The sequence below is a fragment of the Eptatretus burgeri genome, chromosome 8, assembly GCF_056783735.1.
Source record: "Eptatretus burgeri isolate ZD-2024b chromosome 8, Ebu_testis_v1, whole genome shotgun sequence".
NCBI classification, from domain to species: Eukaryota; Metazoa; Chordata; class Myxini; order Myxiniformes; family Myxinidae; genus Eptatretus; species Eptatretus burgeri.
The window spans coordinates 101710921-101737969 of NC_140968.1; the positions used below are offsets into that span (position 1 = coordinate 101710921).

The window sequence follows — 27049 nt, forward strand, 5'->3', positions numbered from 1 at the left end:
GAGAGACACAGTGAGAGTGTGAGATTTGTCCGAATTGAAAGACATGTTCCATGTGTTGGAGCAGTTTGTGATTTTACCCAGAACTGCAGTGAGTGAAGAAGCTGCTGCTTGCCAGTCTGAGGGATGACAGATGGTATGGCAGAGGGAGGAGTCATCAGCAAAGAGATAAAGAGGATTTTCCCGAGATTCAGAGAAATCATTGATGAAAACCATAAAAAGAAGAGGGCCCAGAACGCTGCGTTGAGGAACTCCAGCCTGGAGAGGGAGAGGGAATGAAAGAACTCCATTGAGGGCCACACATTCACTGCGACAGGAGAGGAAGTCTGCGAGCCATGAGTGGAGATGGCCTTGGATACTATAGGAAAAAACTTGGATGCCGTTCTTTGCTCATTTCATCCTTGCACTTCTGTGAGCTTCGATTTTATTACCTCTGTCGGGGCCGAGGTCAACTCCCTCAAGGAAAGAAATCAAGTGAGGTCATGGACCAGCCGTTTATTCCGGAAGATAGAAGACACTTCCGTGCACGGAAGGAAGACCCCAACCTGCTACATAGTTGCAAGCTGAATACAAGGTTTCTGAGCGTTTATATACTGTTTTTACCAAGACATCAGATGGAACTGTGTTGACTTCAAATAAAGCACATACAATGGTATTAGTCTGTCAAATGTCACATACAATGGTTTTGCTTTGTTCAAAGATTCCTCCTACAATGGCATACAATGGTTGGAGTTTGTTTTCTGATACAAGGGGAGGGGTGTGGGGGTGTGGGGGGAGTAAGAGAGAGTCATTGTTTCATTCTGCTGACTGCATGATCACAGGTCAAGAGTTTATTATCAGATATGACTTTACAAGAGGTTATTTGCACTCAAGGAAAGATTATGTGTGTGTTTTTCTTTCAAGCTCACTCAGCATGTATACCAAGCTCACTCAGCATGTATATTTTAGTTTTATCAGTTTTCATGTCTATTTGCTCAACCAGTAAATTATTTCTAAACTCAGTTGATTGAATCATTTAAGCAAACAACGAAGTAAATTTTGATTCTTACATGATTATTGTATTACGTTTAATACTCCAGCTCCCAAAGTTTCCCCCTTTTGTTATAACAGAGCAATCCTAACGGTTTGTTCTGGAACGACAAACCAACTAATAAACCAATGTCACCTGCAGGGTGACCCGTATCTTGCCAAAAGGTGACCACGTGTGACTTCTTTAACGTCACACTGAGGTGAACAGAGCTGCTATCCACCAGAAGCGACTCCTTGAGGAATATTTGCCTACGAGAGATTCCGATGAGAATCGTTCTGCAGAGTAACCATGAAAAATATGCGTTTGCCTCATAACGTCACCAAATGACGTCATAATGTCTCAAGCTTGACATATCGAGAAAGCACTCATCGAGGTGTTCAATTTGAGGTACTACACGATATGGTTCCTTAAACTTGAAAATTTGACCTGAGGAGCAAACCATGAAGGTCAACAAGGCCAATCGCCACCAAAAATTAATCAGCTGAGCGCCAGACCATGAACTATATTCCCATGAAGTTTGAAAACTATCCAATCAAAATTACTCAAAAAATAAGGGTTTCGTCGACTCCCCTGATTTGCGACAAAGTGACCTTGACCTTTGACCTTGACCTTCAAAATCTTATGCGCTGAAAGGGACCTCTATTGGCCTCTGATATGCGAAGTTACAAAAATTTCCAATTATAACTGTGCTCTGCAGAATTTTTTTACATGATTGCAGACAAACAAAAAAAAGAAAAATAAAAAAAACATAAAAGCTGACTAACATATCTTGCAAAAACTTTGTTTTGGCAAGATAAAAATCAACATTTGTCGTTTGGTTAGCGGCAGGCTCGTTTCCACCGCGTCACCCAGACTTGCGCTCTGTGGTGAGTTAACAACCTGGCAAGTGGATGCAACACAACGCGGTGCCACCACCTCCCCTCCACAGAGTTGGGGCGTCCAGGCGATTTTGGAAGGAAAGAACCCTGTGCATACTGAACATATTCATCCAAGAGGCAATCGCCTTTTCCATTCATACGAATCAAATTTTATTTGAAAAAACCGCTTGAATTCATTTTCCCCTGAAGTTTTAAAGGTATTTCTATCATTCCACATCTCTTTATTATAATCAACCATCTGCTTTTGGCTCTTTAGCAATCATTGGTGAATTCTTTCAACTGGGTTTTTGTCATTCACAAAGGCACAAGTGTCTGTACTTTCATATTTTCCAAAAGATTCCACCGTCACGGTGTCTCGACTTAATTTTATACTAAGTTCTTCATTTTCTGGATCTTCTGGATCTTCAGAGATGATTGGTCCAGGGAAACTTGATGTGCCACCACCATTGTGACTGTGGTAAATTTTCACACACACACACACACACACACCAATCATTACTTTAATCATGATATGATGACAACAATAGTAATGATCAACATGTGGAGTATCCATGTTCCTCCTCCACCAAACACTTCCATTATCCAAGATACAAACCCTCCTTCCTTAAAATATCCATGTTTCTCTGCAGCTACCTTCCTTACGTGTTGTACCACGTCATGGACATGTACCTTCAATAAAGCCTGGGGTTCTACAAGATTATTCATTCGCATCCTTATATCTATCCTTGTGCCAGTAATTTGTCCCTCAATGGTTACTTTGGGTCAAATATGTTTCGAGTCAAATATATTTTTCTTCCCCCTGAGATATTGACGCAAAATTTGTATCGGGGAGCGTGATCATCTTTTTCCCTTGTATAGAGGAAGTTACGTCTCACCCAATTCCAAGGTTAGTTCCAGTGCCAATCGTCAGTACATTTGTATCCCTCCTTTTTCCAGTTACTTGTTATCTCTCCTACTTGCGCACTTACATCCCCTTTTGTCCCTCCTTTTCTCGTTCGGACTGGATTAGCTTGTCTACAATCCAGGTACTGACATGTATCTTCCCCTGGAAATGGGACTGCTGAGAGGGGCAGTCCATGTTTGGCGAAGTGGGGAAGCTGTGAGCAAACCCAACACTTGCTTTTGTTCATATTTTCAGCATGTTGTAAAGATATTGCAAACAAGATGTTCAATGGATGTTCAGTTATCCCTTCATATAACACGATGCCTCATTTCAGGCATACAGTGTCTACGTCCCCTGAATCCCGTGCGACATGGGGTGCATAATTACATCGAAGGGTCATACAGGTGTTTTTCCCATACGTGGCTATCTCATGCAATTGGTCCCTATGTTTTCCTCCTTCTTCTTTGCGTTCTCTGTCACAACCCATTCATCGTTTCCCCTTCTCTCAACCAACCAAACATTCTGTTCTCCATGACATTCTCATAATACCCTCACTGTCTGTTATCTTCCATATTATCCCAATTATGCACGCGCTAATCAAGAGCACTGCCACATGTGTCATAAACCTCCGGTAACGTTCTTCCCACTTGCAGATTTCCTTTCTTCTCTTTACAACTTCCTGTATGCTTTTTGCAATGAGATGTGTGAATCTTATCTTTGTACTTGATAACTGTGGTGGTGACCAATAATACCTGATGTGGTCCAGTCCAACGTGTCTTCAATGCATTCCTCCGTCTGAACACCTTGATGTTCATACAGCGATCCGTCGCCAGGCTGGATGCTGTGGTGTTCCTCTGCAGCTGGTCTGCTCGTGCTTGTCTGACCTGGGAGTCAAACTCTTTGACAACCTTTGTTAATGCAGCACAAAAGTTAATATTTGTCTTGTCCATCATGTATATGTCCAAATGTTTTATAGACACTTCACGAGCGAACATTCCGTCCATTTCTCTGTGAAGACGGTTGAGTGTTCCCTTCATGACTCTTTTCGTTTCCTCATTGGTTGTTAACCCAGCGTCTCTCGAGTTCTCATCAGCTATTCGTTTCTTTCATCTCTGATGTCTTTCAACTTCAATATTCCATTCTTGACAGAGATGCAGTCCTGCTCGGTGGCGACACTCCTTCAAGTAGCGCCCAGAGCATGTGCCATACCTGCTATACCTCAGGTACGCCATCGACCAAGGTCGACCCTTCAGTCAGTACTATGTGGTATCATCCCTTTGTACCCTCCATTCTCTTTCAGGTGATACAAATTTCTGCCTCATTCCTGAAGCAAATACTGACTTGACAAACCCCCCACTTATATAATTATTGGCCCAATTTCCTTTGCTCTGTATCCTTTTGCAACAGTTAATGAAGCATGCGATGTTATATTCATGGATTGGTCCATCAAATAGCACTGTTGTGTAAATTCTACCTCAAATCCAATCCAAATATCAGTTGTTGCAATTTTGAATTTCACATTCTGTAATTCATTTGCATAATTCACATTCCCTCATTCAAACATCATAGAATCCAATACAGTGCAGGGGTTCATTCCATTCTGCCATATTTCCATCGTGATGCCATACCCAATGTTCGATAACGGGAAATTTGCTTGTATTTCTGCCAAATTCTGCTCAGCCATCTCTCACATGGGCCCATTGTTATAATGAACAATGAATGTTGATCAATAGAAGTGACTTGAACAATCACCTCCATAAACCCGAAGGAACTCGCACAAGTTCAAATAGTGCAATTTGAGATACCATTTTTAAAAGTTCCTTTCAAACAAACTCATCAATATTCATAAACCAATGCTATCAGACTGGGCATTCAATCAAGGTCCATTCGAGAGGCGGAATGTACTTTGATGCATCGTCAGTTTGCGAATATAACAGCATGAGTATTGATGTCCATTTATATATTATATTTGCATATTTGTTGGGCAATGATGAGCAACTTCTTGAACTACACAACAATCTCGGCATAACCATTCGAATGCCAATTCTGCTCTTCAAAAGTGCTCCCCAATACCAGGCGATCCTCTAACATCCGTGTAGCCGTTGTGCCCGGCTGAGTTGCGGATGTATGATGTCCATAGGCACAGGCATTACCCTCAGATCCACAGCCGTAACACAGAGAAAATGGTTTTTCACCATCGTGAACGATTTAAATCATCACTCATTCACATTAACTCATTCAAACATGCCATGGTAACCATGGTGATCAGATACCTTGACCCATGGTTCATGGAGTAATACAAACAGCTGGAATCAGAAATGCAATGGCAAACCACCTTCTGTAATCTTTGCAGAGGTATAAACTCCAGTGCAGTCACCGGTTTGTAATGGCTTTCGCCTGGCATCCTCATCTGCCAGCATCCGCCCACACAATGAGTGACCTGCACCTGCATAATCCTCCATGCAGCACCTTCCACCAAATCTGAATAGTTTTTACCGTCAATTTTAAATCTTTTCTCCATCACACGAGGTACTCGTTTCTCTCGAAATTTGATATGAATACATTGGCTTCGACTTCAATAAGTTTCAATATCCTTCATCTGCAAACCTCTGTCCTGGTGCTTCACACGCAAGGCACCAAACATCCCGAATCATGCCTCACCAGGCAAGCAAGCAATTATTTGCACACCGGTCAATCACAAATTCCTGCTACAATCGACTGCAAAAACTCAGATCATAATACAGTGATACAACCAATTGTGCGAATACAACCGATCTATTGTTTATGCTCAAAGAATTGTCGGTTTTATCATTGTCAATGACAGAGCACTTTGTCAATGACAACAACAACAATCGAACAATTGTTTTAGTTTTTAATCCCACAACCAGATTTTCACAAGCAGGTCCCCACCTGTTCTTCCATCTGCTAAATCTCAAACACACGGCCCAGGAAACAAGCACACTCACAGCAGGGTGTACTCCTACCCCGCCTCACTGTACGTGAACTGCTGTTGTTTACATTTCATTTAAGATTCATTCTTTTCCTTTTCTCGAAATCTATAACTATATATTCTTTTTAAATAAGATCTTATTATTCCAACGACGTTTGCACACTCTCCACTGAATCCTGAATGTTGACCTCACCCGTTTATGCTGAATCTGAAGATCAATTGTTCTTACAACCGAATTTGCATATACACACCACCCCCTGAACTCCTCCGGTTTTTCTTTTTGTTGTTTTTTTACAGCCTTGTATCTTTCCTCAATTAATCTCAGGTGGGATTATTTCTGTTCTTAAATGAGTGTCATTGTTGCACTCTAGCATTATAACCTCTTTCGTTTTGTCCTTCCGGTGCGACATCCGGCCACGTGACTAATTCCTTGGGTTTCCGCCATATCCTGACTGGCAACACCGCTGTCATCAATCCCACCACATCCTCGTGGTTTCCTTTGTTACAAAACAATATTTGTTCAATGAATCCTTCTGGATTGTCATCATAATCTTTCATTTGCATTTTTATGGCTTGTAAATCACTCTTGTTCCTGCTCTCGCTTCTAACGCTGTTGGGAGGAAAGCTATCGCCGACAATATTTTATGTACTTTTCAAAAAGTAGATTGTCGTCTTTCAAACTTCCTCTTTTTCTTGTGCTTTTCACTTGCTCCTCTCAAGGCTCTTTTTCAGCTCTCGAATCGACTGGTTTTCGAGTTGTTTTTTAATTTTTTTCTCTTTCAATCTTTCTCTTCTTAGATTTTCAATTCTATTCGGGGTGAAATCTTTGCTTTTTCTGTTCTCTGTCCACAACTTCACATCTTTTGAAGTTCTCGACCCGTATGTTTTGTTCATATACTCGGAATTTGACCTGCCAGGAGCGCATCCTGGTCTCCTATATTTTGTTGTTGATTCCCCATAACTGTTGTCAGCGTTTCCTTTTCGATCTCTTTAAACACTCGTCAGCGTTTTCTTCTCTTGAGTCATTCTTTGCACCTGCTGGCGCTTTCCCTTGCTCTATATCGTTCTTACCACTTCTCAGTGTCCTTTGTAGCGATTAAACCCTTTGGCCACTTCTGCTTTCTACCAGCCCTCCGCGGCCCCTTCCTCACCTAACCTCCCAAGTAAGGACTTGGCGATAATCCTGCATTTCCCGCCCTCTCGACTCGGTCACTCTTTGTAACAATCCCACGTCTCCCGCCCTGCCAGACTCGGTGATCCTTTCAATACGTAAGGCCTCCGCTATTTTACACAACTTGACCATCTACGCAACGTACATCCACACTTTTATCATAAACCTACCAGATGTTACCCTTATCTGAAGGAATAAACTTCTTATTTTCTTAAAAATAAAATAAATAATTTTTTTAAAACCCTAAAGTAAAATAAAATAAATATATGTCTTCTATCTTATCCAATAAACAGATCTGTATGTGTCCTTACCTTTCAAGTTTTGGTTTGAAACCAAGCAACCTCCGTGGAGGTAGAGTTGCATGGACACATGGACACGAAAAGGGTGCAAGTGATTAAGGTCTATGGAAGGTTTAATTACCTGTACTTCTGGAGACTGATGTTTATCTTTTTAAAATCTCGGATCAGCCGTCTGTAAGAGACTGATGTTTCATCTTACTTTCCTGGAGTGCTTGTACGACAGAGTGATGATGGATCTACTGCAAAGCATCACATCTTCTTCTCCAGTGGCCATTCCTGAAACTTCTTCCTCTGCACCCACATCAACAAAAGGATGACAAAATCCCTCAATACCATTGTCCTCATCATCTCCATCATTATTAAGTCTTCCATCGCAATCCTGGAAATATTATATCCTATCAATTGGTTTCTGCATCTCAGTTGAATTTTTCTTCCTTCTTTTGCATTCAATTTCACATCTTTATTGTCTTCATCACAAGCTCCCACTGGATGATTCAAACAATTAATTTTAATTTAATGATCGTCCATGTCTACGCAATGACTGACACGTGTACAGTAACAGTCATGCCTGACTTCCACCAAATGGAAGGTTTGTTTGCTGATTGTCTGAATTCGAGTTCAGCAAAATATTTGTTTGTCTTCAACACTGTTGAGGCACAGCCAAAACGGGACATGACGCAGGTGAAGAACAGGTAGTTTAGACCATGTTTGGAATAGTTTATAATGGAAGATAAGAATCTTGGCAACTTACGTTCCAACTGGTACGATGGTTTCAGGTGAGCTGGACAGAGCACCTTCTGAGGGGCCTTTGTGAAAAACAACACAAATATGAAAGATTAAACACATTGATATCTTCATCAGTTTGACAACTTGTTCAGAAAGGGCCACAGAAGTAAATGCATGGATGGAACAGGTAATCGTTGAAAAGGTGAATCGGGTGATTTCATCCAATCGAACGGAGGTGAAGTTCTTTTTCTATATTCTGCATGGGGATAACCATTTCTATAAGATACCTTCCCACAAAAATTATAATTACAATTATCTCCACAATTAATGATATTCTTCTTCATCGAAGGAAGCGTTAACAGCAATGTCTGTGAAAGACAAAGTGCCAAAATTGATTTCAACTTGATGTTTTGATCTTGGGGTGAGCTGTGTTTGCACTCTATGTGTTCACCTGACCTGTCAAAAGGTATTGAAAAGTGCTCACCTGTTGAAGGTCTTGCATCGCATTTGCTTCTGCTGTTGCGGCCATTCGTCATGGTGAGGTTTCCGTTGAGGATGCAGTCAATGAGAAACGTAAGTTGGCGATTAATTGCTTTTCATCAACAATGAGACCCCACCATGGTTTTCTGAAGCTTTGGTGTCTTCACTCCAAAAGTTGAGGTTCGTGTTCTGATGAAATGTAAAATGTCCATCAGGAGTGAAATTCCCGATCCTTGACTGGAGTTTCCAAAAAAGGTTTCGGTTATGGCTCCGATATGATCTCAGGTAAATTCACTTGTTTGGAAGAGACCGTGTGTTGATGGAAATAGTTTTCAATAGAATATACTGTCTTTCTTTTATAGTGTGGAGCATGAGGAGACTGTATCATGTGAGATGGGACATGAGGAGGGACGGTGGTGATCTTTGGAGATGAGGCGGGATGGTCCTCATCTACGGAGATGAGGGTTGTCCTTGGGCTTCTTCACGAGGATGACTTTGTCTCCTCTGATGGTGTATTGCCCATTTGGATCACTTTCTCTCTTTTTGTCAAGTTCACTCAGCAGCAACTCTTGTTTTTCTCTTTGGAGCTGAGTGTAGTCTGGAGTGATAAATATATTTCTTGTCCACAGAGAGGGATCATTCAAATTCCGGATCTTCTTATTATTCGTAAGAACCTGATTCCTGTCAGACTCGCATCTGAAAACAACTTTTATGGGTCTGGAGCTGTTCTCAACATAGCGTCCAATGCGGAAAGTCCGTTCAGGCTCGATGTCCAGGTTCATGGCTTTTATTAATTTTGCCACAGCCTCCGTATCATGTTCACCTTTTCCCTCCTTCACTCCACGGAACATGAGGTTGTTTTTGCGCCTTTCAATTTCCGCTCCTTCGTCCTTGAGAAACTCAGATTGAGAAGGATGTTGTGGCTCCCGTTTGGGTGGCAGCCGATGAACATCGTGCTGCTTCTGCTGACGTAACCTGACTTCACGTTGAGGCTTCGGTTGTTTTTTGAGGACATCACTGTACAGTTGTTGCTGCTGTTGCTCGTCATCACTGTGAGGGTTCGGTTCAGTCGGCGGCAGCAAACCAACATTGCCCTCTTTCTGCTGTTGCTGCTGCAGCTCGTCATTCGTTCCAAGCATTTCTTCCTCCTTTATCTCAGCAAGCTTTCCTGTATTTTTTACTTCGGTCTCTCTTTCCAAGACCTCCTTCTCCCTTCCCTCCACATTATTTTTTCTGTCCCTCATCTCTTTCTCTCTCACCGTTAACATGAACTCTTTCAGTTTCCATTTAACTTCACATTGTATTCGTTCTTCCTTGTGTTCTCTCTCTCGAACACGAATCTCTTCCTCGTTTTTCTCAGGAAGCTTTCCTGTATCTTTTACTTCGGTCTCTCTTTCCAAGACCTCCTTCTCCCTTCCCTCCACATTATTTTTTCTGTCCCTCATCTCTTTCTCTCTCACCGTTAACATAAACTCTTTCAGTTCCCATTTAACTTCACATTGTTTTCGTTCTTCCTGGTGTTCTCTCTCTCGAACACGAATCTCTTCCTCCAATTTACGCAGCCTGCACTCTCCATCGTTGAGCTCCTCTCCTTTTTCGTGCATACGAATCTGCCGTTGATATATCTCCTCATCTTTCCCATTCATTAATGCTTCAAACGCACCTTGTCGCTCCAGCTCCTCTTCTTTACTTGTCTGCAGGTGTTGCTCCTGCTGCTGCACACGTTTCTTCCAGTTCTGAATCTCGAACATTCTATTTTCCACAACCAGCATTTTCTGGTTAAGTTCTTTATTTTTGCGTTTGATCCACATTCGGACTTGGAATTGGTCTTTGGTTCGTGCAGATTCTTCTTTCTTTCTCATCCTGAGCTTTTCTTCATTTTTCCTCTGTTCTTCCTCATTTTTCCTCCACTGTTCATTTATCTTTCTCTGTTCTTTTTCATTTTTCTGCCTCTGCTGTTCCTCCTCTCCTTTCTTCCGGTCCTTTTCCTCCTTTTGCCATAACTCTTTTTCCAGTTTCCATTGCACGTCCTTTTCCATCAACTCATGTTCCATTTCCTGCACAAACTTCTCTCTTTGTACAAGATTTCTTTCATTTTCGACCAACCGAGCTTCATATTCCTGAAGCTTTTCTTCCTCTGCTCGTAAAACCTTTTCTTTCTCTTTTTGATATTCTTCCTCTTGTTCATCATCACCAAAGTTCTGTTTTGCTGTGAACTTCATTTTGTCAGTAATTTCCAGAACTTCCTTTCCCTCTGCTTTCTGAATCTCAAGGGGTTCAGTTTCCCGAACCTCCGTGACCAACGGTGGATTAAGTTTCGATTCATTTTTCCGTTTCACTTTGCATCGACATCGTAAACTGCAACAAAACAAACAAACATTCTCAGTTCAAGCTTAAATGAAGTTTTACATCACATGAAAAGTATTGAACACATGGTTTTGTAAAGCATAAACAAACATGTTCCACGAGTGTTACAATTCTGGAGGATACGGAATATGGAGCATGCAGATGTAACTTAAACAATGTCCGTAGGAGCGGTGTGGAACGATGAATCACGCTTGATTATTTGAAGAATCTCATGTAATGGTCGAGGATGTTATGAACTTTTGCATTTGTTTTTGCTGAAGAAGGAAATTGTGACTTTTTTGTAAATCAAGCCTTACTTTGCTGGAATTCCATCGGTAACATTTTGTCATGAAGTCATTTGGTGGGTATCTTGGGTTTTTAAAATACCTGCCGTTTCAGAAGTATTTTTTCCCACAACTTTGACGTTCACAAACAAACTATTCCTTGGAAATCAACACTTCGTAGGTGGAGTTTTAGTTTATATTGACAAGAAATGTCAAATGAGTCACCTTCAAGAGTCTTCCTTAAAACATCATTGCCACTTTGTTTGAACATAAAATCCAGTCAGAGGTTTCAACTTGTGTCACATTCGTGGAACATCATTCATATCATCACGTGCTGTGTCTGAAGAAATTAAATTACATCACTTATACTTCATCGATGAAGATAATGGTAAATGGACTTTTTTAGAATATTCACCATGGATCAAGTTATCAAAGGAAGAAGTGTGAGAAAGAAAGAGCTGTGTGAGAAGAAAGTATCACTCAGTAAATAGCAAGAGCGATGAGGAAACTGTGTTAAAAATTAACAAAATACGGAGGCAACAAGGAACAAGCATTTGGTGAATTGGGAAATGTTCTGTTTACACATCCAATAACAAAATCAATCTGAATATCAAGGAAATCATCACGTAGAATCTATCCACGTCTGGTTGTCCTTCATTATTTCAGATAGATTGTTCTTACAAAAACAAAGAGCTCGTTGTTCTATCACTTGAATCATCATCAACTTCTCATGTTTCACTTTATGTAATGGGAAACATGATGGCATCCACAAAAGAGCTCCCGTTCAACAAACCAACAACAGAATTAAACTCTGCTTGTATTGCCAGACAGATACTGATGAAAAGCTTGTTGATACTTAAAACAGAAAGAACCTTCAAAGAATCAGCATTTGAAACTTTTCCAAAGTGTGCACAGAACAGGCAGATTATGACAATCCAGAATTTGTGTGAGTTGGACAAAGGCTGCTTTGAATTGGAGCAGACAAGCTCAAAGCGAAGAAAGCCACTTTACACAGAGATTGACATTAAAAAACCAAGTCACCTGGATAAAACCGAGTCACCTGGATAAAACTGAGTCACCTGGATCGAGATGAAAGAAGAAGCAAACTTGCTGTTCCTTCACAAGACAACTTCACTGACAAAGAGGATGACCCAGTGCTTCAGAATCTATTAAGTATACTAGTTTCAGCAGCTCAGTGTTTGTCAAATCAAAATGTGTATTTTGTCAACGAATCACAGATGAGGAAGAGCCCATTGTGCGTGAAAAACTCCAGAAGGGACAATTCCTGGTAACATGGGAGGAAACAATCCAAGAAATTGTAAACAGCAGTCATTATGATGCCTGGAAAGTTCGGCTTGCCGACATGCTGTCTTCTGGAGATTCACTGTCTCGTCTTCTGGAGATTCACTGTCTCATCCTCTGGAGATTTCTGTCTTCTGGAGATTCACTGTCTCATCCTCTGGAGATTTCTGTCTTCTGGAGATTCACTGTCTCATCCTCTGGAGATTTCTGTCTTCTGGAGATTCACTGTCTCGTCCTCTGTAGATTTCTGTGTTCTGGATATTCACTGCCTCGTCTTCTGGAGATTTCTGTCTTCTGGAGATTCACCGTCTCATCTTCTGGAGATTCACTGTCTCGTCCTCTGGAGATTTCTGTCTTCTGGAGATTCACTGTCTCGTCTTCTGGAGATTTCTGTCTTCTGGAGATTCACCGTCTCATCTTCTGGAGATTCACTGTCTCATCCTCTGGAGATTTCTGTCTTCTGTTGATTCACTGTCTCGTCTTATGGAGACTTCTGTCTTCTGGAGATTTCTGTCTCGTGACGTTTTGAACACTGCACGTCCTGCTTCACAAAAAACTGGGAAAAGCACATTCAGCGTCCATGATATGAAGAGAAAACTCTTGAAAACAGGGTACGAATCATCCAGCCTTCAGTGAATGTTGCATTTATTGCCACAGACTAAGAGTTCTTCAGTGTTCTGCAAGACCAAGTTGATGAGGGGCAGTATATCGACATTGCTGAATTGCAGAAGTGCAGATTTTTCATGAATTATAAGACAGACTGCTGAAACTTTTGCAGGTTTTTTTTGACACACAGGTTAGTGAATACACAACTATAATTACAAACAGCTTCCCAAAGTGAAGGCTTTCCAAAGTTCCACCGGACTTGCAAATGACTAATGAGGTATTTACACCAAATTTAACTTGATTAATGCAGCAAAAGTGGGTTTGTTCATGGCAGCCATTTTGAAATCCAAGATGGTCACCATCCAGAACTTTGAGAAAATTTTAACTTCTTTGCATGACAAATGTGGGTATTGCCACCAAAATAGACTTCATATGACATTCAAAGCCCAAGTTGTTGGGAAATTTGGTGTAACATGGTGGCCATCTTGAAATTCAAAATGGCCCCATAACATTGGATGAAAAAATGTTACCAATGGATTTTGGACACCTTATCATCCCTTCCAACAATTAAAACAACACATTCCATTTGTAAGAAAAAAAAATTCTCGTCCTTTTTAATCCAACATATCATCGTACACAATAAACTCTCTCCAAATATCTGAGCGATCTTGTTCTCTCGTGGATGAAGGTATGATAGATATTGATGAATAAGTCACTTGTGTTCTTTACCAGTGAATGCAGAGCTTTCTTTTGGGGCTCCCCTTGTTGTTGAACCAACATGACGGATCAAATGTGATTACAACATAAAATAAAAGGAAGGAAATCACGATGAACGCGACGTCGCGAACCACAGACATCCCTCCATCCTCAACAGCATCATTCTGGTAAACCTGTGGAAATAGACAAGGGCAGGGGAAGGAGGAATGTTTATTTTTCATTTAAAATTAACTAAACAATGTTTTTACAAATATTTTACGAAATCTAAAAGTTCATGACAAAATAAGAACAACATTATCTTGAAATGTTTTAAATACAAACACGATGGCTCATGGAATGGTCGAGAGTTTACTCGTTTATGTAATAACCGAGTGATGATGAGAGAGGAGATTCGAAGGGCATGGAGGGAAAGCATTCTGGGACGAGTGTTTGATAATCCACTTGCTGGATGTATGTATTTTAGACTATCAAACACTACCTGTCACTTCACTGATGGGAATATGATAAGTTGGGACAAAAATAGGGGGGCAGAGGGAGGGTGGAGGGGGAGAGCAAGGAGGGGTGTGGGAGCAAGGGGGAAAGGAGAGAGAGGAGGGGTGGGGGAAGTGACGGCACCGTGAGGTGAGAGGAATGGAAGGCACACGTGTGGTGGAGCATTAATTCCGATTCATAGTCTCATCAAAATGATTTTCCATTTTCTACTGATAATACGAGAAATACTGCTTGGAGACCAACACCACTCGGACATGTCCAGAGGGAAACACCGTCCGGAGACAAACACCGCTTGGAGACAAACACCGCTTGGAGACAAACACTGCTTGGAGACAACACCGCTTGGAGACAAACACCGCTTGGAGACAAACAGCGCTCAGAGAAATCCAGAGACAAACACTGCCCAGACGCATCCAGAGAAAAGCAATGCCCGGTCGTGTCCGGATCCAAGCTGTCTGGAGACACTCGCCACCCAGCCATGTCCGGAGATAAATACAACACTGGCAAGTCTGGATACAAACACCGCTCAGAGGTAACCACTGTCCAGACACGTCCAGAGATAACCACTGTCCGGACACAACCAACATCCAGAGAGAGAGAGAGAGGAAACAATGGAGAGGGATATGGAAGGAGGGTGCTGCACTGTATGAGGAGGGGGAGGAGTGTGGATGGGACAAAGAAAGAGTGACAGAGAGGGGTGTTGAGGTTGGGGAGTCAGACGTGAGAATGTTTTGCTTTTGAACAACACACACACACACACACACACACACACACACACACACACACACACACACACACACACACACACACACACACACACACACACACACACACACACACACACACACACACACACACACACACACACACACACACACACACACACACACACGGCCAATATCGCCAATTTTTTGGTGATCACCTGATTGGAGTCGGTGTGATTACTGATTACAGTACGCACTGTATACAACCCAAAAACCTTGAGTTGCTTTCAGCCTTGTTATGGGAGAATTTCAATCAACAAATTATGAAAACAACATTGTATGATAGATGTTTCAAGATGATGAATGTACTTGTGATATGATAAAAAGTGAAGTCGACGACAAGGATGTAAATCTGTGTATTCCCTTTTCTGACATGTTGTGTTTCCTGTCAGGAATCACTTGGTGAATTGAAATTAAATCCAAACTTTGATCGGAACTCGATGGGACGGCCCATCATGCTCTGATTGGTCAAACTTGTAAAAACAACACACCCCTCACTCCAAGACCAACCAACTCCCCCCATTTTAAATCCTCCCTCCGGTCCTGATTTACCAAGCTCCAAAGAAAGTGACTCCGATCGTGTTGTTTACCTTCCCCAAGTACAACACGTTGTTATTTCTCACAATCCCCACTTACCTGCTGTGATGGACGGGACACTCCACTTCCGAGGATGTTGAGCACGAACAGCGCGATGGGAAACAACATGGTTGGTGCACGGCTCTCCACGAACTGAAGATTTAATGATACCGCTCTGTCTAAAGAGTTCTCCATTGTGGCACGTCTTATTGTGATGTCACAATGGACAGTGGCCACGCCCCCTTCCCTCCTCTGCATTCATATCTCAACAGAGATATAACTACATATTTTTGTTCCAAACAACCTCTTCCAGTGAAAACCACGTGACCCAAGGTTGATGAACAACACGAGTCCTTTCTCTTTCAAATCTTTCACCCAAATGAGAACAGGATTTAACTCGTTCATTTTTATCAGTTGGGATTCTCATGAGAAACCTTGCACAACAGACGTGTGTTTATTTAATTAATGTTATTCATGATAACCCTTGTTATAAAGGAGCTTACAGAGTGAGTAATGGTACACCTCCTTATTTATTTATATCTCTTTGGTATTAGTGTGAATGAACATTCATTTCGTGTTTGTACGTGCATACGTAATAAATAGATAACCTCTTATAGATTCACACCTAACCACCTCGTATTCTCAACACATCCACTACTGAAGGTGGACGAAAGTGATGTTTCCACCCATGTTTGTTCCTTGTGAAATCGAACATTTGTAAATTAGTATAACGGAGTTTGGTGGGGAGTGTTGTTCTCCATCGGAAGGGAGAGCACGGGGAAAATGGCGGCTCCGTGAAATACTCACAAAATGATCCGTTTAAAAATACTATGGAGTCAATCAATACGTCTTGGAAACCTTATACCGTTTATTAATTAAATACGAGATGGGGTACCTGGTGTTACATGTTTTAATCCTGCTTATTAATTAAATACGAGCTGGGCTAACTGGTGTTACCTTTTTTAATCTTGTTTATAAATTAAATACGACCTGGGGTACCTGGTGTTACCTGTTTTAATCCTGTTTATTAATTACTAGTGCAGGCCCGTAGGTGAGTGCCAGTATGTGCAGCCCTCTCTCGCCCCCTCTCTCTCTCCCCTCTCTCTCCCCCTACTCTCCCCTTCTCTCTCTCCCCTCTCTTGCCCCCTCGTCTCGCCCTTCCTCTTTGCCCCCTCTTCTCTCGCCCCTCTCTCTCGCCCCAGTCTCATCCCCTTCTCTCTCTCCCCTCTCTCCTCGTCTCACCCTTCCTCTCTGCCCCCTCTTCTCTCGCTCCTCTCTCTCGCCCCCAGTCTCATCCCCTTCTCTCTCTCCCCCTCTCTCCTCGTCTCACCCTTCCTCTCTGCCCCCTCTTCTCTCGCCCCTCTCTCTCGCCCCCAGTCTCATCCCCCCCTCCCGTCCTCCTCTCTCGCAGATATTGGTCGACAGATAAATGGCCGTAACTTGGGAACCGCTTATCCGATTAATATGAAACCTCGAAAAAGCACATCCGCGGGTGCCCAGCAATATTCCTGGCAAGTTTCAATCAGATCGGACCGTCAATCGTGCAAAAAAAATCAAAATAATAAAAAATATACAATAAATAAATAAATAAACATTAATTGTGACGTCATTCGTGATGTCATAGCACCGTTTCCTGTCACTGGTTGACAGATAAGTGGCCGTAACTTGGGAACTGCCCGTCCGATCGATATCAAACCTTGAAAAGGCACATCTGCGGGGCCCCGGAAATATTCCTGGCAAGTTTCAATCCGATCGGACCGGTGGTCCTCTGGTTATTAATAATTTGGGAAAAAATTGGCATGATCAGGTGAGAAGGTGGAACGACACCTTCAGCTGCCATATATACACCTTTTCAATACTGAAAAAGCAATAAAATGGCCGTAACTTGGGAACCGCTTGTCCGATCGATATCAAACCTCGAAAAGGCACATCCGCGGGTCCCCGGCAATATTACCAGCAAGTTTCAATGAGATCTGACAGGCGGTCCTCGAGAAACTGCGGTCGCAGACATACAGACAAACAGACAGAAAAACAGACACACACACACACACACACACACACAGATTGCTGGAATTATAGATAGATACACGAGCTGGGGTACCTGGTGTTCCCTGTTTTAATCCTGTTTATTCATTAAACACGAGCTGGGGTACCTGGTGTTACCTGTTTTAATCCTGTTTATTAATTACGAGTACATGCCCATTAAAAAAAAAAATTAACAAATAAATATTCAAACCGCGAGCAACAAACAACCACGCAGGCTGTTTCTTCGCTCTCGAGTGCTTGAACGTGCGTGGCCTGGAAGTTCGAATATTATTCGCAGTTACGATTCTTTGCAATTTAGTTTTAATTCCCAATTATTCAATTGGCACCAACGTATTTACCTTTTCGCAATTTCGTGGCAAGGAAAAACAAAAAGAGAAGAGAGAAAAAAAATTTACTTCCTGGTTCGGAGCATACCAGCACTCTGATGTTACCGAAATTTATACACCGGCTAATATGAAAACGATCATAACTTGGGGCATTGTGTTTATCTATAAATGCGCATAAGAAATGGAGAAATTATTAGAATACACAAAGTCATCATTATACGGAAGTCCGTACGTTGTCACCCGTAATGGATCTGGAAGTCCGTACGTTGTAACCCGTAATGGCGAACACGGCTGAGCTTCCCTTTCCCATCGGCCACGCCCACGCAACAACGTGTCTATCATTGGTTGGTAAATAAATGGCCATAACTTGGGACGCACTTGTCTGATTAATATCAAACCTTGAAAAGGCACATCCTCGGGTCCCCAGCAATATACCTGGCAAGTTTAAATTAGATCGGACCAGCAGTTGTCGAGAAACGGTCGTCACACACACACACACACACACACACACACACACACACACACACACACACACACACACACACACACACACACACACACACACACACACACACACACACACACACACACACACACACACACACACACACACACACACACACACACACACACACACACACACCTGGAATTAGAGATAGATACACGAGCTGGGGTACCTGGTGTTACCTGTTTTAATTTTGTTTATTAATTATACACGAGCTGGGGTTCCTGGTGTTACCTGTTTTAATCCTGTTTATTAATTACACACGAGCTGGGGGAACCTGGTGTTACCTGTTTTAATCCTGTTTATTAATTACACACGAGCTGGGGGAACCTGGTGTTAACCTCGAAAAGGCACATCCGCGGGTCCCCGGCAATATTCCTGGCAAGTTTCAATGAGATCAAACAAATCCGTTTGACCCTTTTGCTTCCGTTTTTTTTTTTTGCTTCCGTTTTTTTTTTTGTTGTTTCCGGTTTTTGTCATGGGGAATGATGCATGCTGGGAGATAAAGGCATCGTCGGAGACATGAAAGACCCAAATAATATCAGACATGGTGTATATTTCCTCCACTGATTTTAATAAAGATATCTCCCACATCATCAAAATATAATTTTTAATCCTCATTTACATTATTTGATCGCTGATCCCGAATCCAGGCCAAAGTAACCGGAAATTGCGTTACAGTTGTGAACAAGTTATAGGTAAAGTCAGAAGCGAATGGAAGTAGAATACTACGTTCGCTTCTCGTATTAATTTTTTAGATGAGATCCTGTTCTTGGCGGTGTAGTTGTTGTTGTGAAGGTTATGTTGAGGTAATATTTATTTTTTCAGATCAGATCGTGTTCTCGGCGATGTTGTTGTGAAGGTAATGTTGAGGAATTTTTTTTTTAGATGAGATCCTGTTCTTGGCGGTGTAGTTGTTGTTGTGAAGGTTATGTTGAGGTAATATTTATTTTTGCAGATCAGATCGTGTTCTCGGCGATGTTGTTGTGAAGGTAATGTTGAGGAATTTTTTTTTTCGATGAGATCCTGTTCTTGGCGGTGTAGTTGTTGTTGTTGTGAAGGTAATGTTGAGGTAATATTAATTTTTTTAGATGAGATCCTGTTCTCGGCGGTGTAGTTGTTGTTGTGAAGGTAATGTTGAGGTAATATTTATTTTTGCAGATGAGATCCTGTTCTCCGCGCTGAAGTTGTCGTTGTGAAGGTTATGTTGAGAATTTTTTTTTCAGATGAGATCCTGTTCTCGGCGGTGTTGTTGTGAAGGTTATGTTGACGTAATATTAATTTTTTTAGATGAGATCCTGTTCTTGGCGGTGTAGTTGTTGTTGTGAAGGTCATGTTGAGGTAATATTTATTTTTGCAGATGAGATCGTGTTCTCGGCGATGAAGTTGTTAAGGTATTGTTGAGGAATTTTTTTTAGATGAGATCCTGTTCTTGGCGGTGTAGTTGTTGTTGTTAAGGTTATATTGAGGTATTATTAATTTTTTTAGATGAGATCCTGTTCTCGGCAGTGTAGTTGTTGTTGTGAAGGTAATGTTGAGGTAATATTTATTTTTGCAGATGAGATCCTGTTCTCGGCGGTGAAGTTGTCGTTGTGAAGGTAATGTTGAGGTAATATTTATTTTTGCAGATGAGATCCTGTTCTTGGCGGTGAAGTTGTCGTTGTGAAGGTTATGTTGAGAATTTTTTTTTTTTAGATGAGATCCTGTTCTCGGCGGTGAAGTTGTCGTTGTGAAGGTAATGTTGAGGATTTTTTTTTCAGATGAGATCCTGTTCTCGGCGGTGTTGTTGTTGTGAAGGTTATGTTGACGTAATATTAATTTTTTTTACATGAGATCCTGTTCTTGGCGGTGTAGTTGTTGTTGTTGTGAAGGTAATGTTGAGGTAATATTAATTTTTTAGATGAGATCCTGTTCTAGGCGGTGTAGTTGTTGTTGTGAAGGTAATGTTGAGGTAATATTTATTTTTGCAGATGAGATCCTGTTCTCGGCGGTGAAGTTGTCGTTGTGAAGGTTATGTTGAGAATTTTTTTTTTTTTTTCAGATGAGATCCTGTTCTCGGCGGTGTTGTTGTGAAGGTTATGTTGACGTAATATTAATTTTTTTAGATGAGATCCTGTTCTTGGCGGTGTAGTTGTTGTTGTGAAGGTCATGTTGAGGTAATATTTATTTTTGCAGATGAGATCGTGTTCTCGGCGATGAAGTTGTTAAGGTATTGTTGAGGAATTTTTTTTTTTAGATGAGATCCTGTTCTTGGCGGTGTAGTTGTTGTTGTTAAGGTTATATTGAGGTATTATTAATTTTTTTAGATGAGATCCTGTTCTCGGCAGTGTAGTTGTTGTTGTGAAGGTAATGTTGAGGTAATATTTATTTTTGCAGATGAGATCCTGTTCTCGGCGGTGAAGTTGTCGTTGTGAAGGTAATGTTGAGGTAATATTTATTTTTGCAGATGAGATCCTGTTCTCGGCGGTGAAGTTGTCGTTGTGAAGGTTATGTTGAGAATTTTTTTTTTTTAGATGAGATCCTGTTCTCGGCGGTGAAGTTGTCGTTGTTGTGAAGGTAATGTTGAGGTAATATTAATTTTTTTAGATGAGATCCTGTTCTCGGCGGTGTAGTTGTTGTTGTGAAGGTAATGTTGAGGTAATATTTATTTTTGCAGATGAGATCCTGTTCTCGGCGGTGAAGTTGTCGTTGTGAAGGTTATGTTGAGAATTTTTTTTTCAGATGAGATCCTGTTCTCGGCGGTGTTGTTGTGAAGGTTATGTTGACGTAATATTAATTTTTTTAGATGAGATCCTGTTCTTGGCGGTGTAGTTGTTGTTGTGAAGGTCATGTTGAGGTAATATTTATTTTTGCAGATGAGATCGTGTTCTCGGCGATGAAGTTGTTAAGGTATTGTTGAGGAATTTTTTTTTTTAGATGAGATCCTGTTCTTGGCGGTGTAGTTGTTGTTGTTAAGGTTATATTGAGGTATTATTAATTTTTTTAGATGAGATCCTGTTCTCGGCAGTGTAGTTGTTGTTGTGAAGGTAATGTTGAGGTAATATTTATTTTTGCAGATGAGATCCTGTTCTCGGCGGTGAAGTTGTCGTTGTGAAGGTAATGTTGAGGTAATATTTATTTTTGCAGATGAGATCCTGTTCTTGGCGGTGAAGTTGTCGTTGTGAAGGTTATGTTGAGAATTTTTTTTTTTTAGATGAGATCCTGTTCTCGGCGGTGAAGTTGTCGTTGTGAAGGTAATGTTGAGGATTTTTTTTTTTCAGATGAGATCCTGTTCTCGGCGGTGTTGTTGTTGTGAAGGTTATGTTGACGTAATATTAATTTTTTTTACATGAGATCCTGTTCTTGGCGGTGTAGTTGTTGTTGTTGTGAAGGTAATGTTGAGGTAATATTAATTTTTTTAGATGAGATCCTGTTCTAGGCGGTGTAGTTGTTGTTGTGAAGGTAATGTTGAGGTAATATTTATTTTTGCAGATGAGATCCTGTTCTCGGCGGTGAAGTTGTCGTTGTGAAGGTTATGTTGAGAATTTTTTTTTTTTCAGATGAGATCCTGTTCTCGGCGGTGTTGTTGTGAAGGTTATGTTGACGTAATATTAATTTTTTTAGATGAGATCCTGTTCTTGGCGGTGTAGTTGTTGTTGTGAAGGTCATGTTGAGGTAATATTTATTTTTGCAGATGAGATCGTGTTCTCGGCGATGAAGTTGTTAAGGTATTGTTGAGGAATTTTTTTTTTTAGATGAGATCCTGTTCTTGGCGGTGTAGTTGTTGTTGTTAAGGTTATATTGAGGTATTATTAATTTTTTTAGATGAGATCCTGTTCTCGGCAGTGTAGTTGTTGTTGTGAAGGTAATGTTGAGGTAATATTTATTTTTGCAGATGAGATCCTGTTCTCGGCGGTGAAGTTGTCGTTGTGAAGGTAATGTTGAGGTAATATTTATTTTTGCAGATGAGATCCTGTTCTCGGCGGTGAAGTTGTCGTTGTGAAGGTAATGTTGAGGATTTTTTTTTTTCAGATGAGATCCTGTTCTCGGCGGTGTTGTTGTTGTGAAGGTTATGTTGACGTAATATTAATTTTTTTTACATGAGATCCTGTTCTTGGCGGTGTAGTTGTCGTTGTGAAGGTAATGTTGAGGTAATATTTATTTTTGCAGATGAGATCGTGTTCTCGGCGATGTAGTTGTTGTTAAGGTAATGTTGAGGAATTTTTTTTTTTCGATGAGATCCTGTTCTTGGTGGTGTAGTTGTTGTTGTTGTGAAGGTTATGTTGAGGTATTATTAATTTTTTTCGATGAGATCCTGTTCTAGGCGGTGTAGTTGTTGTTGTGAAGGTAATGTTGAGGTAATATTTATTTTTGCAGATGAGATCGTGTTCTCGGCGATGTCGTTGTTAAGGTAATGTTGAGGAATTTTTTTTTAGATGAGATCCTGTTCATGGCGGTGTAGTTGTTGTTGTGAAGGTTATGTTGAGGTAATATTAATTTTTTTTAGATGAGATCCTGTTCTTGGCGGTGTAGTTGTTGTTGTGAAGGTTATGTTGAGGTAATATTTATTTTTTCAGATCAGATCGTGTTCTCGGCGATGTTGTTGTGAAGGTAATGTTGAGGAATTTTTTTTTTAGATGAGATCCTGTTCTTGGCGGTGTAGTTGTTGTTGTGAAGGTTATGTTGAGGTAATATTTATTTTTGCAGATCAGATCGTGTTCTCGGCGATGTTGTTGTGAAGGTAATGTTGAGGAATTTTTTTTTTCGATGAGATCCTGTTCTTGGCGGTGTAGTTGTTGTTGTTGTGAAGGTAATGTTGAGGTAATATTAATTTTTTTAGATGAGATCCTGTTCTCGGCGGTGTAGTTGTTGTTGTGAAGGTAATGTTGAGGTAATATTTATTTTTGCAGATGAGATCCTGTTCTCGGCGGTGAAGTTGTCGTTGTGAAGGTTATGTTGAGAATTTTTTTTTTTTTCAGATGAGATCCTGTTCTCGGCGGTGTTGTTGTGAAGGTTATGTTGACGTAATATTAATTTTTTTAGATGAGATCCTGTTCTTGGCGGTGTAGTTGTTGTTGTGAAGGTCATGTTGAGGTAATATTTATTTTTGCAGATGAGATCGTGTTCTCGGCGATGAAGTTGTTAAGGTATTGTTGAGGAATTTTTTTTTTTAGATGAGATCCTGTTCTTGGCGGTGTAGTTGTTGTTGTTAAGGTTATATTGAGGTATTATTAATTTTTTTAGATGAGATCCTGTTCTCGGCAGTGTAGTTGTTGTTGTGAAGGTAATGTTGAGGTAATATTTATTTTTGCAGATGAGATCCTGTTCTCGGCGGTGAAGTTGTCGTTGTGAAGGTAATGTTGAGGTAATATTTATTTTTGCAGATGAGATCCTGTTCTTGGCGGTGAAGTTGTCGTTGTGAAGGTTATGTTGAGAATTTTTTTTTTTTAGATGAGATCCTGTTCTCGGCGGTGAAGTTGTCGTTGTGAAGGTAATGTTGAGGATTTTTTTTTTTCAGATGAGATCCTGTTCTCGGCGGTGTTGTTGTTGTGAAGGTTATGTTGACGTAATATTAATTTTTTTTACATGAGATCCTGTTCTTGGCGGTGTAGTTGTTGTTGTTGTGAAGGTAATGTTGAGGTAATATTAATTTTTTTAGATGAGATCCTGTTCTAGGCGGTGTAGTTGTTGTTGTGAAGGTAATGTTGAGGTAATATTTATTTTTGCAGATGAGATCCTGTTCTCGGCGGTGAAGTTGTCGTTGTGAAGGTTATGTTGAGAATTTTTTTTTTTTTCAGATGAGATCCTGTTCTCAGCGGTGTTGTTGTGAAGGTTATGTTGACGTAATATTAATTTTTTTAGATGAGATCCTGTTCTTGGCGGTGTAGTTGTTGTTGTGAAGGTCATGTTGAGGTAATATTTATTTTTGCAGATGAGATCGTGTTCTCGGCGATGAAGTTGTTAAGGTATTGTTGAGGAATTTTTTTTTTTAGATGAGATCCTGTTCTTGGCGGTGTAGTTGTTGTTGTTAAGGTTATATTGAGGTATTATTAATTTTTTAGATGACATCCTGTTCTCGGCAGTGTAGTTGTTGTTGTGAAGGTAATGTTGAGGTAATATTTATTTTTGCAGATGAGATCCTGTTCTCGGCGGTGAAGTTGTCGTTGTGAAGGTAATGTTGAGGTAATATTTATTTTTGCAGATGAGATCCTGTTCTCGGCGGTGAAGTTGTCGTTGTGAAGGTTATGTTGAGAATTTTTTTTTTTTAGATGAGATCCTGTTCTCGGCGGTGAAGTTGTCGTTGTTGTGAAGGTAATGTTGAGGTAATATTAATTTTTTTAGATGAGATCCTGTTCTCGGCGGTGTAGTTGTTGTTGTGAAGGTAATGTTGAGGTAATATTTATTTTTGCAGATGAGATCCTGTTCTCGGCGGTGAAGTTGTCGTTGTGAAGGTTATGTTGAGAATTTTTTTTTTTTTCAGATGAGATTCTGTTCTCGGCGGTGTTGTTGTGAAGGTTATGTTGACGTAATATTAATTTTTTTAGATGAGATCCTGTTCTTGGCGGTGTAGTTGTTGTTGTGAAGGTCATGTTGAGGTAATATTTATTTTTGCAGATGAGATCGTGTTCTCGGCGATGAAGTTGTTAAGGTATTGTTGAGGAATTTTTTTTTTTAGATGAGATCCTGTTCTTGGCGGTGTAGTTGTTGTTGTTAAGGTTATATTGAGGTATTATTAATTTTTTAGATGAGATCCTGTTCTCGGCAGTGTAGTTGTTGTTGTGAAGGTAATGTTGAGGTAATATTTATTTTTGCAGATGAGATCCTGTTCTCGGCGGTGAAGTTGTCGTTGTGAAGGTAATGTTGAGGTAATATTTATTTTTGCAGATGAGATCCTGTTCTTGGCGGTGAAGTTGTCGTTGTGAAGGTTATGTTGAGAATTTTTTTTTTTTAGATGAGATCCTGTTCTCGGCGGTGAAGTTGTCGTTGTGAAGGTAATGTTGAGGATTTTTTTTTTTCAGATGAGATCCTGTTCTCGGCGGTGTTGTTGTTGTGAAGGTTATGTTGACGTAATATTAATTTTTTTTACATGAGATCCTGTTCTTGGCGGTGTAGTTGTTGTTGTTGTGAAGGTAATGTTGAGGTAATATTAATTTTTTAGATGAGATCCTGTACTAGGCGGTGTAGTTGTTGTTGTGAAGGTAATGTTGAGGTAATATTTATTTTTGCAGATGAGATCCTGTTCTCGGCGGTGAAGTTGTCGTTGTGAAGGTTATGTTGAGAATTTTTTTTTTTTTCAGATGAGATCCTGTTCTCGGCGGTGTTGTTGTGAAGGTTATGTTGACGTAATATTAATTTTTTTAGATGAGATCCTGTTCTTGGCGGTGTAGTTGTTGTTGTGAAGGTCATGTTGAGGTAATATTTATTTTTGCAGATGAGATCGTGTTCTCGGCGATGAAGTTGTTAAGGTATTGTTGAGGAATTTTTTTTAGATGAGATCCTGTTCTTGGCGGTGTAGTTGTTGTTGTTAAGGTTATATTGAGGTATTATTAATTTTTTTAGATGAGATCCTGTTCTCGGCAGTGTAGTTGTTGTTGTGAAGGTAATGTTGAGGTAATATTTATTTTTGCAGATGAGATCCTGTTCTCGGCGGTGAAGTTGTCGTTGTGAAGGTAATGTTGAGGTAATATTTATTTTTGCAGATGAGATCCTGTTCTCGGCGGTGAAGTTGTCGTTGTGAAGGTAATGTTGAGGATTTTTTTTTTTCAGATGAGATCCTGTTCTCGGCGGTGTTGTTGTTGTGAAGGTTATGTTGACGTAATATTAATTTTTTTTACATGAGATCCTGTTCTTGGCGGTGTAGTTGTCGTTGTGAAGGTAATGTTGAGGTAATATTTATTTTTGCAGATGAGATCGTGTTCTCGGCGATGTAGTTGTTGTTAAGGTAATGTTGAGGAATTTTTTTTCGATGAGATCCTGTTCTTGGTGGTGTGGTTGTTGTTGTTGTGAAGGTTATGTTGAGGTATTATTAATTTTTTTCGATGAGATCCTGTTCTAGGCGGTGTAGTTGTTGTTGTGAAGGTAATGTTGAGGTAATATTTATTTTTGCAGATGAGATCGTGTTCTCGGCGATGTCGTTGTTAAGGTAATGTTGAGGAATTTTTTTTTAGATGAGATCCTGTTCATGGCGGTGTAGTTGTTGTTGTGAAGGTTATGTTGAGGTAATATTAATTTTTTTTAGATGAGATCCTGTTCTTGGCGGTGTAGTTGTTGTTGTGAAGGTAATGTTGAGGTCATATTAATTTTTTTAGATGAGATCCTGTTCTAGGCGGTGTAGTTGTTGTTGTGAAGGTAATGTTGAGGTAATATTTACGTTTTCATAGCAAAAAGACTGTTTAATTTGATATATTTAAGAAGCGAATGGAAGAAGAATTCTACGTTCGCTTCTGGTATTATCCATAAACAAGTGTTTTGTCATGCATTCGTCGTTGAAATTTACTTATAACAATCACGATAAAATAATCACCTCACAGATTCAACAAGATCGAAAAAATAATCACCTCACAGATTCAACAAGATCGAAAAAATAATCACCACAGATTCAACAACGAAAAAAAACCCCGAAAACATCACGAGCAGGACAAGACCAATTGAGCTGAAGGAAACGATACTGTAACTGCACTGCTCCTGATTG

At 40.4% G+C, this 27049-nt stretch overlaps 1 protein-coding gene and 1 long non-coding RNA gene across 8 annotated transcripts in view; one reads left to right on the top strand and one right to left on the bottom strand.

Moving 5' to 3' along the window:
- Nucleotides 1-15578, top strand: part of LOC147022430 (uncharacterized) — a 61512-nt gene extending 45934 nt beyond the window's left edge. For 3 of the 5 annotated variants that reach the window (XR_015061249.1, XR_015061246.1, XR_015061247.1), the window contains one exon: nt 3938-4011. This is a non-coding gene — a long non-coding RNA (uncharacterized LOC147022430). Of the gene's footprint in view, nt 1-3937; nt 4012-13684; nt 13837-15317 lie in introns of those variants that run through there. The other 2 variants (XR_015061250.1, XR_015061248.1) reach the window with 2 other exon arrangements.
- On the bottom strand, nt 4255-27049 carry LOC147022432 (uncharacterized). Of its 3 annotated transcripts, none has more exons than XM_085893309.1 (5): nt 26916-27049; nt 13682-13842; nt 8419-10772; nt 7960-8014; nt 4255-7499 (listed from the first exon to the last, which is right to left on the bottom strand). In XM_085893309.1, the coding sequence occupies exons 2-3, from the start codon at nt 13807-13809 to the stop codon at nt 8861-8863; spliced, it is 2040 nt and encodes a 679-aa protein (XP_085749435.1). In that variant the 5' UTR covers nt 13810-13842; nt 26916-27049; the 3' UTR covers nt 4255-7499; nt 7960-8014; nt 8419-8860. The 3 variants fall into 3 exon arrangements, with proteins under 3 accessions (XP_085749435.1, XP_085749436.1, XP_085749434.1); XM_085893310.1 differs by having other exon boundaries at nt 26882-26916; XM_085893308.1 differs by lacking the exon at nt 26916-27049 and adding an exon at nt 15562-15759.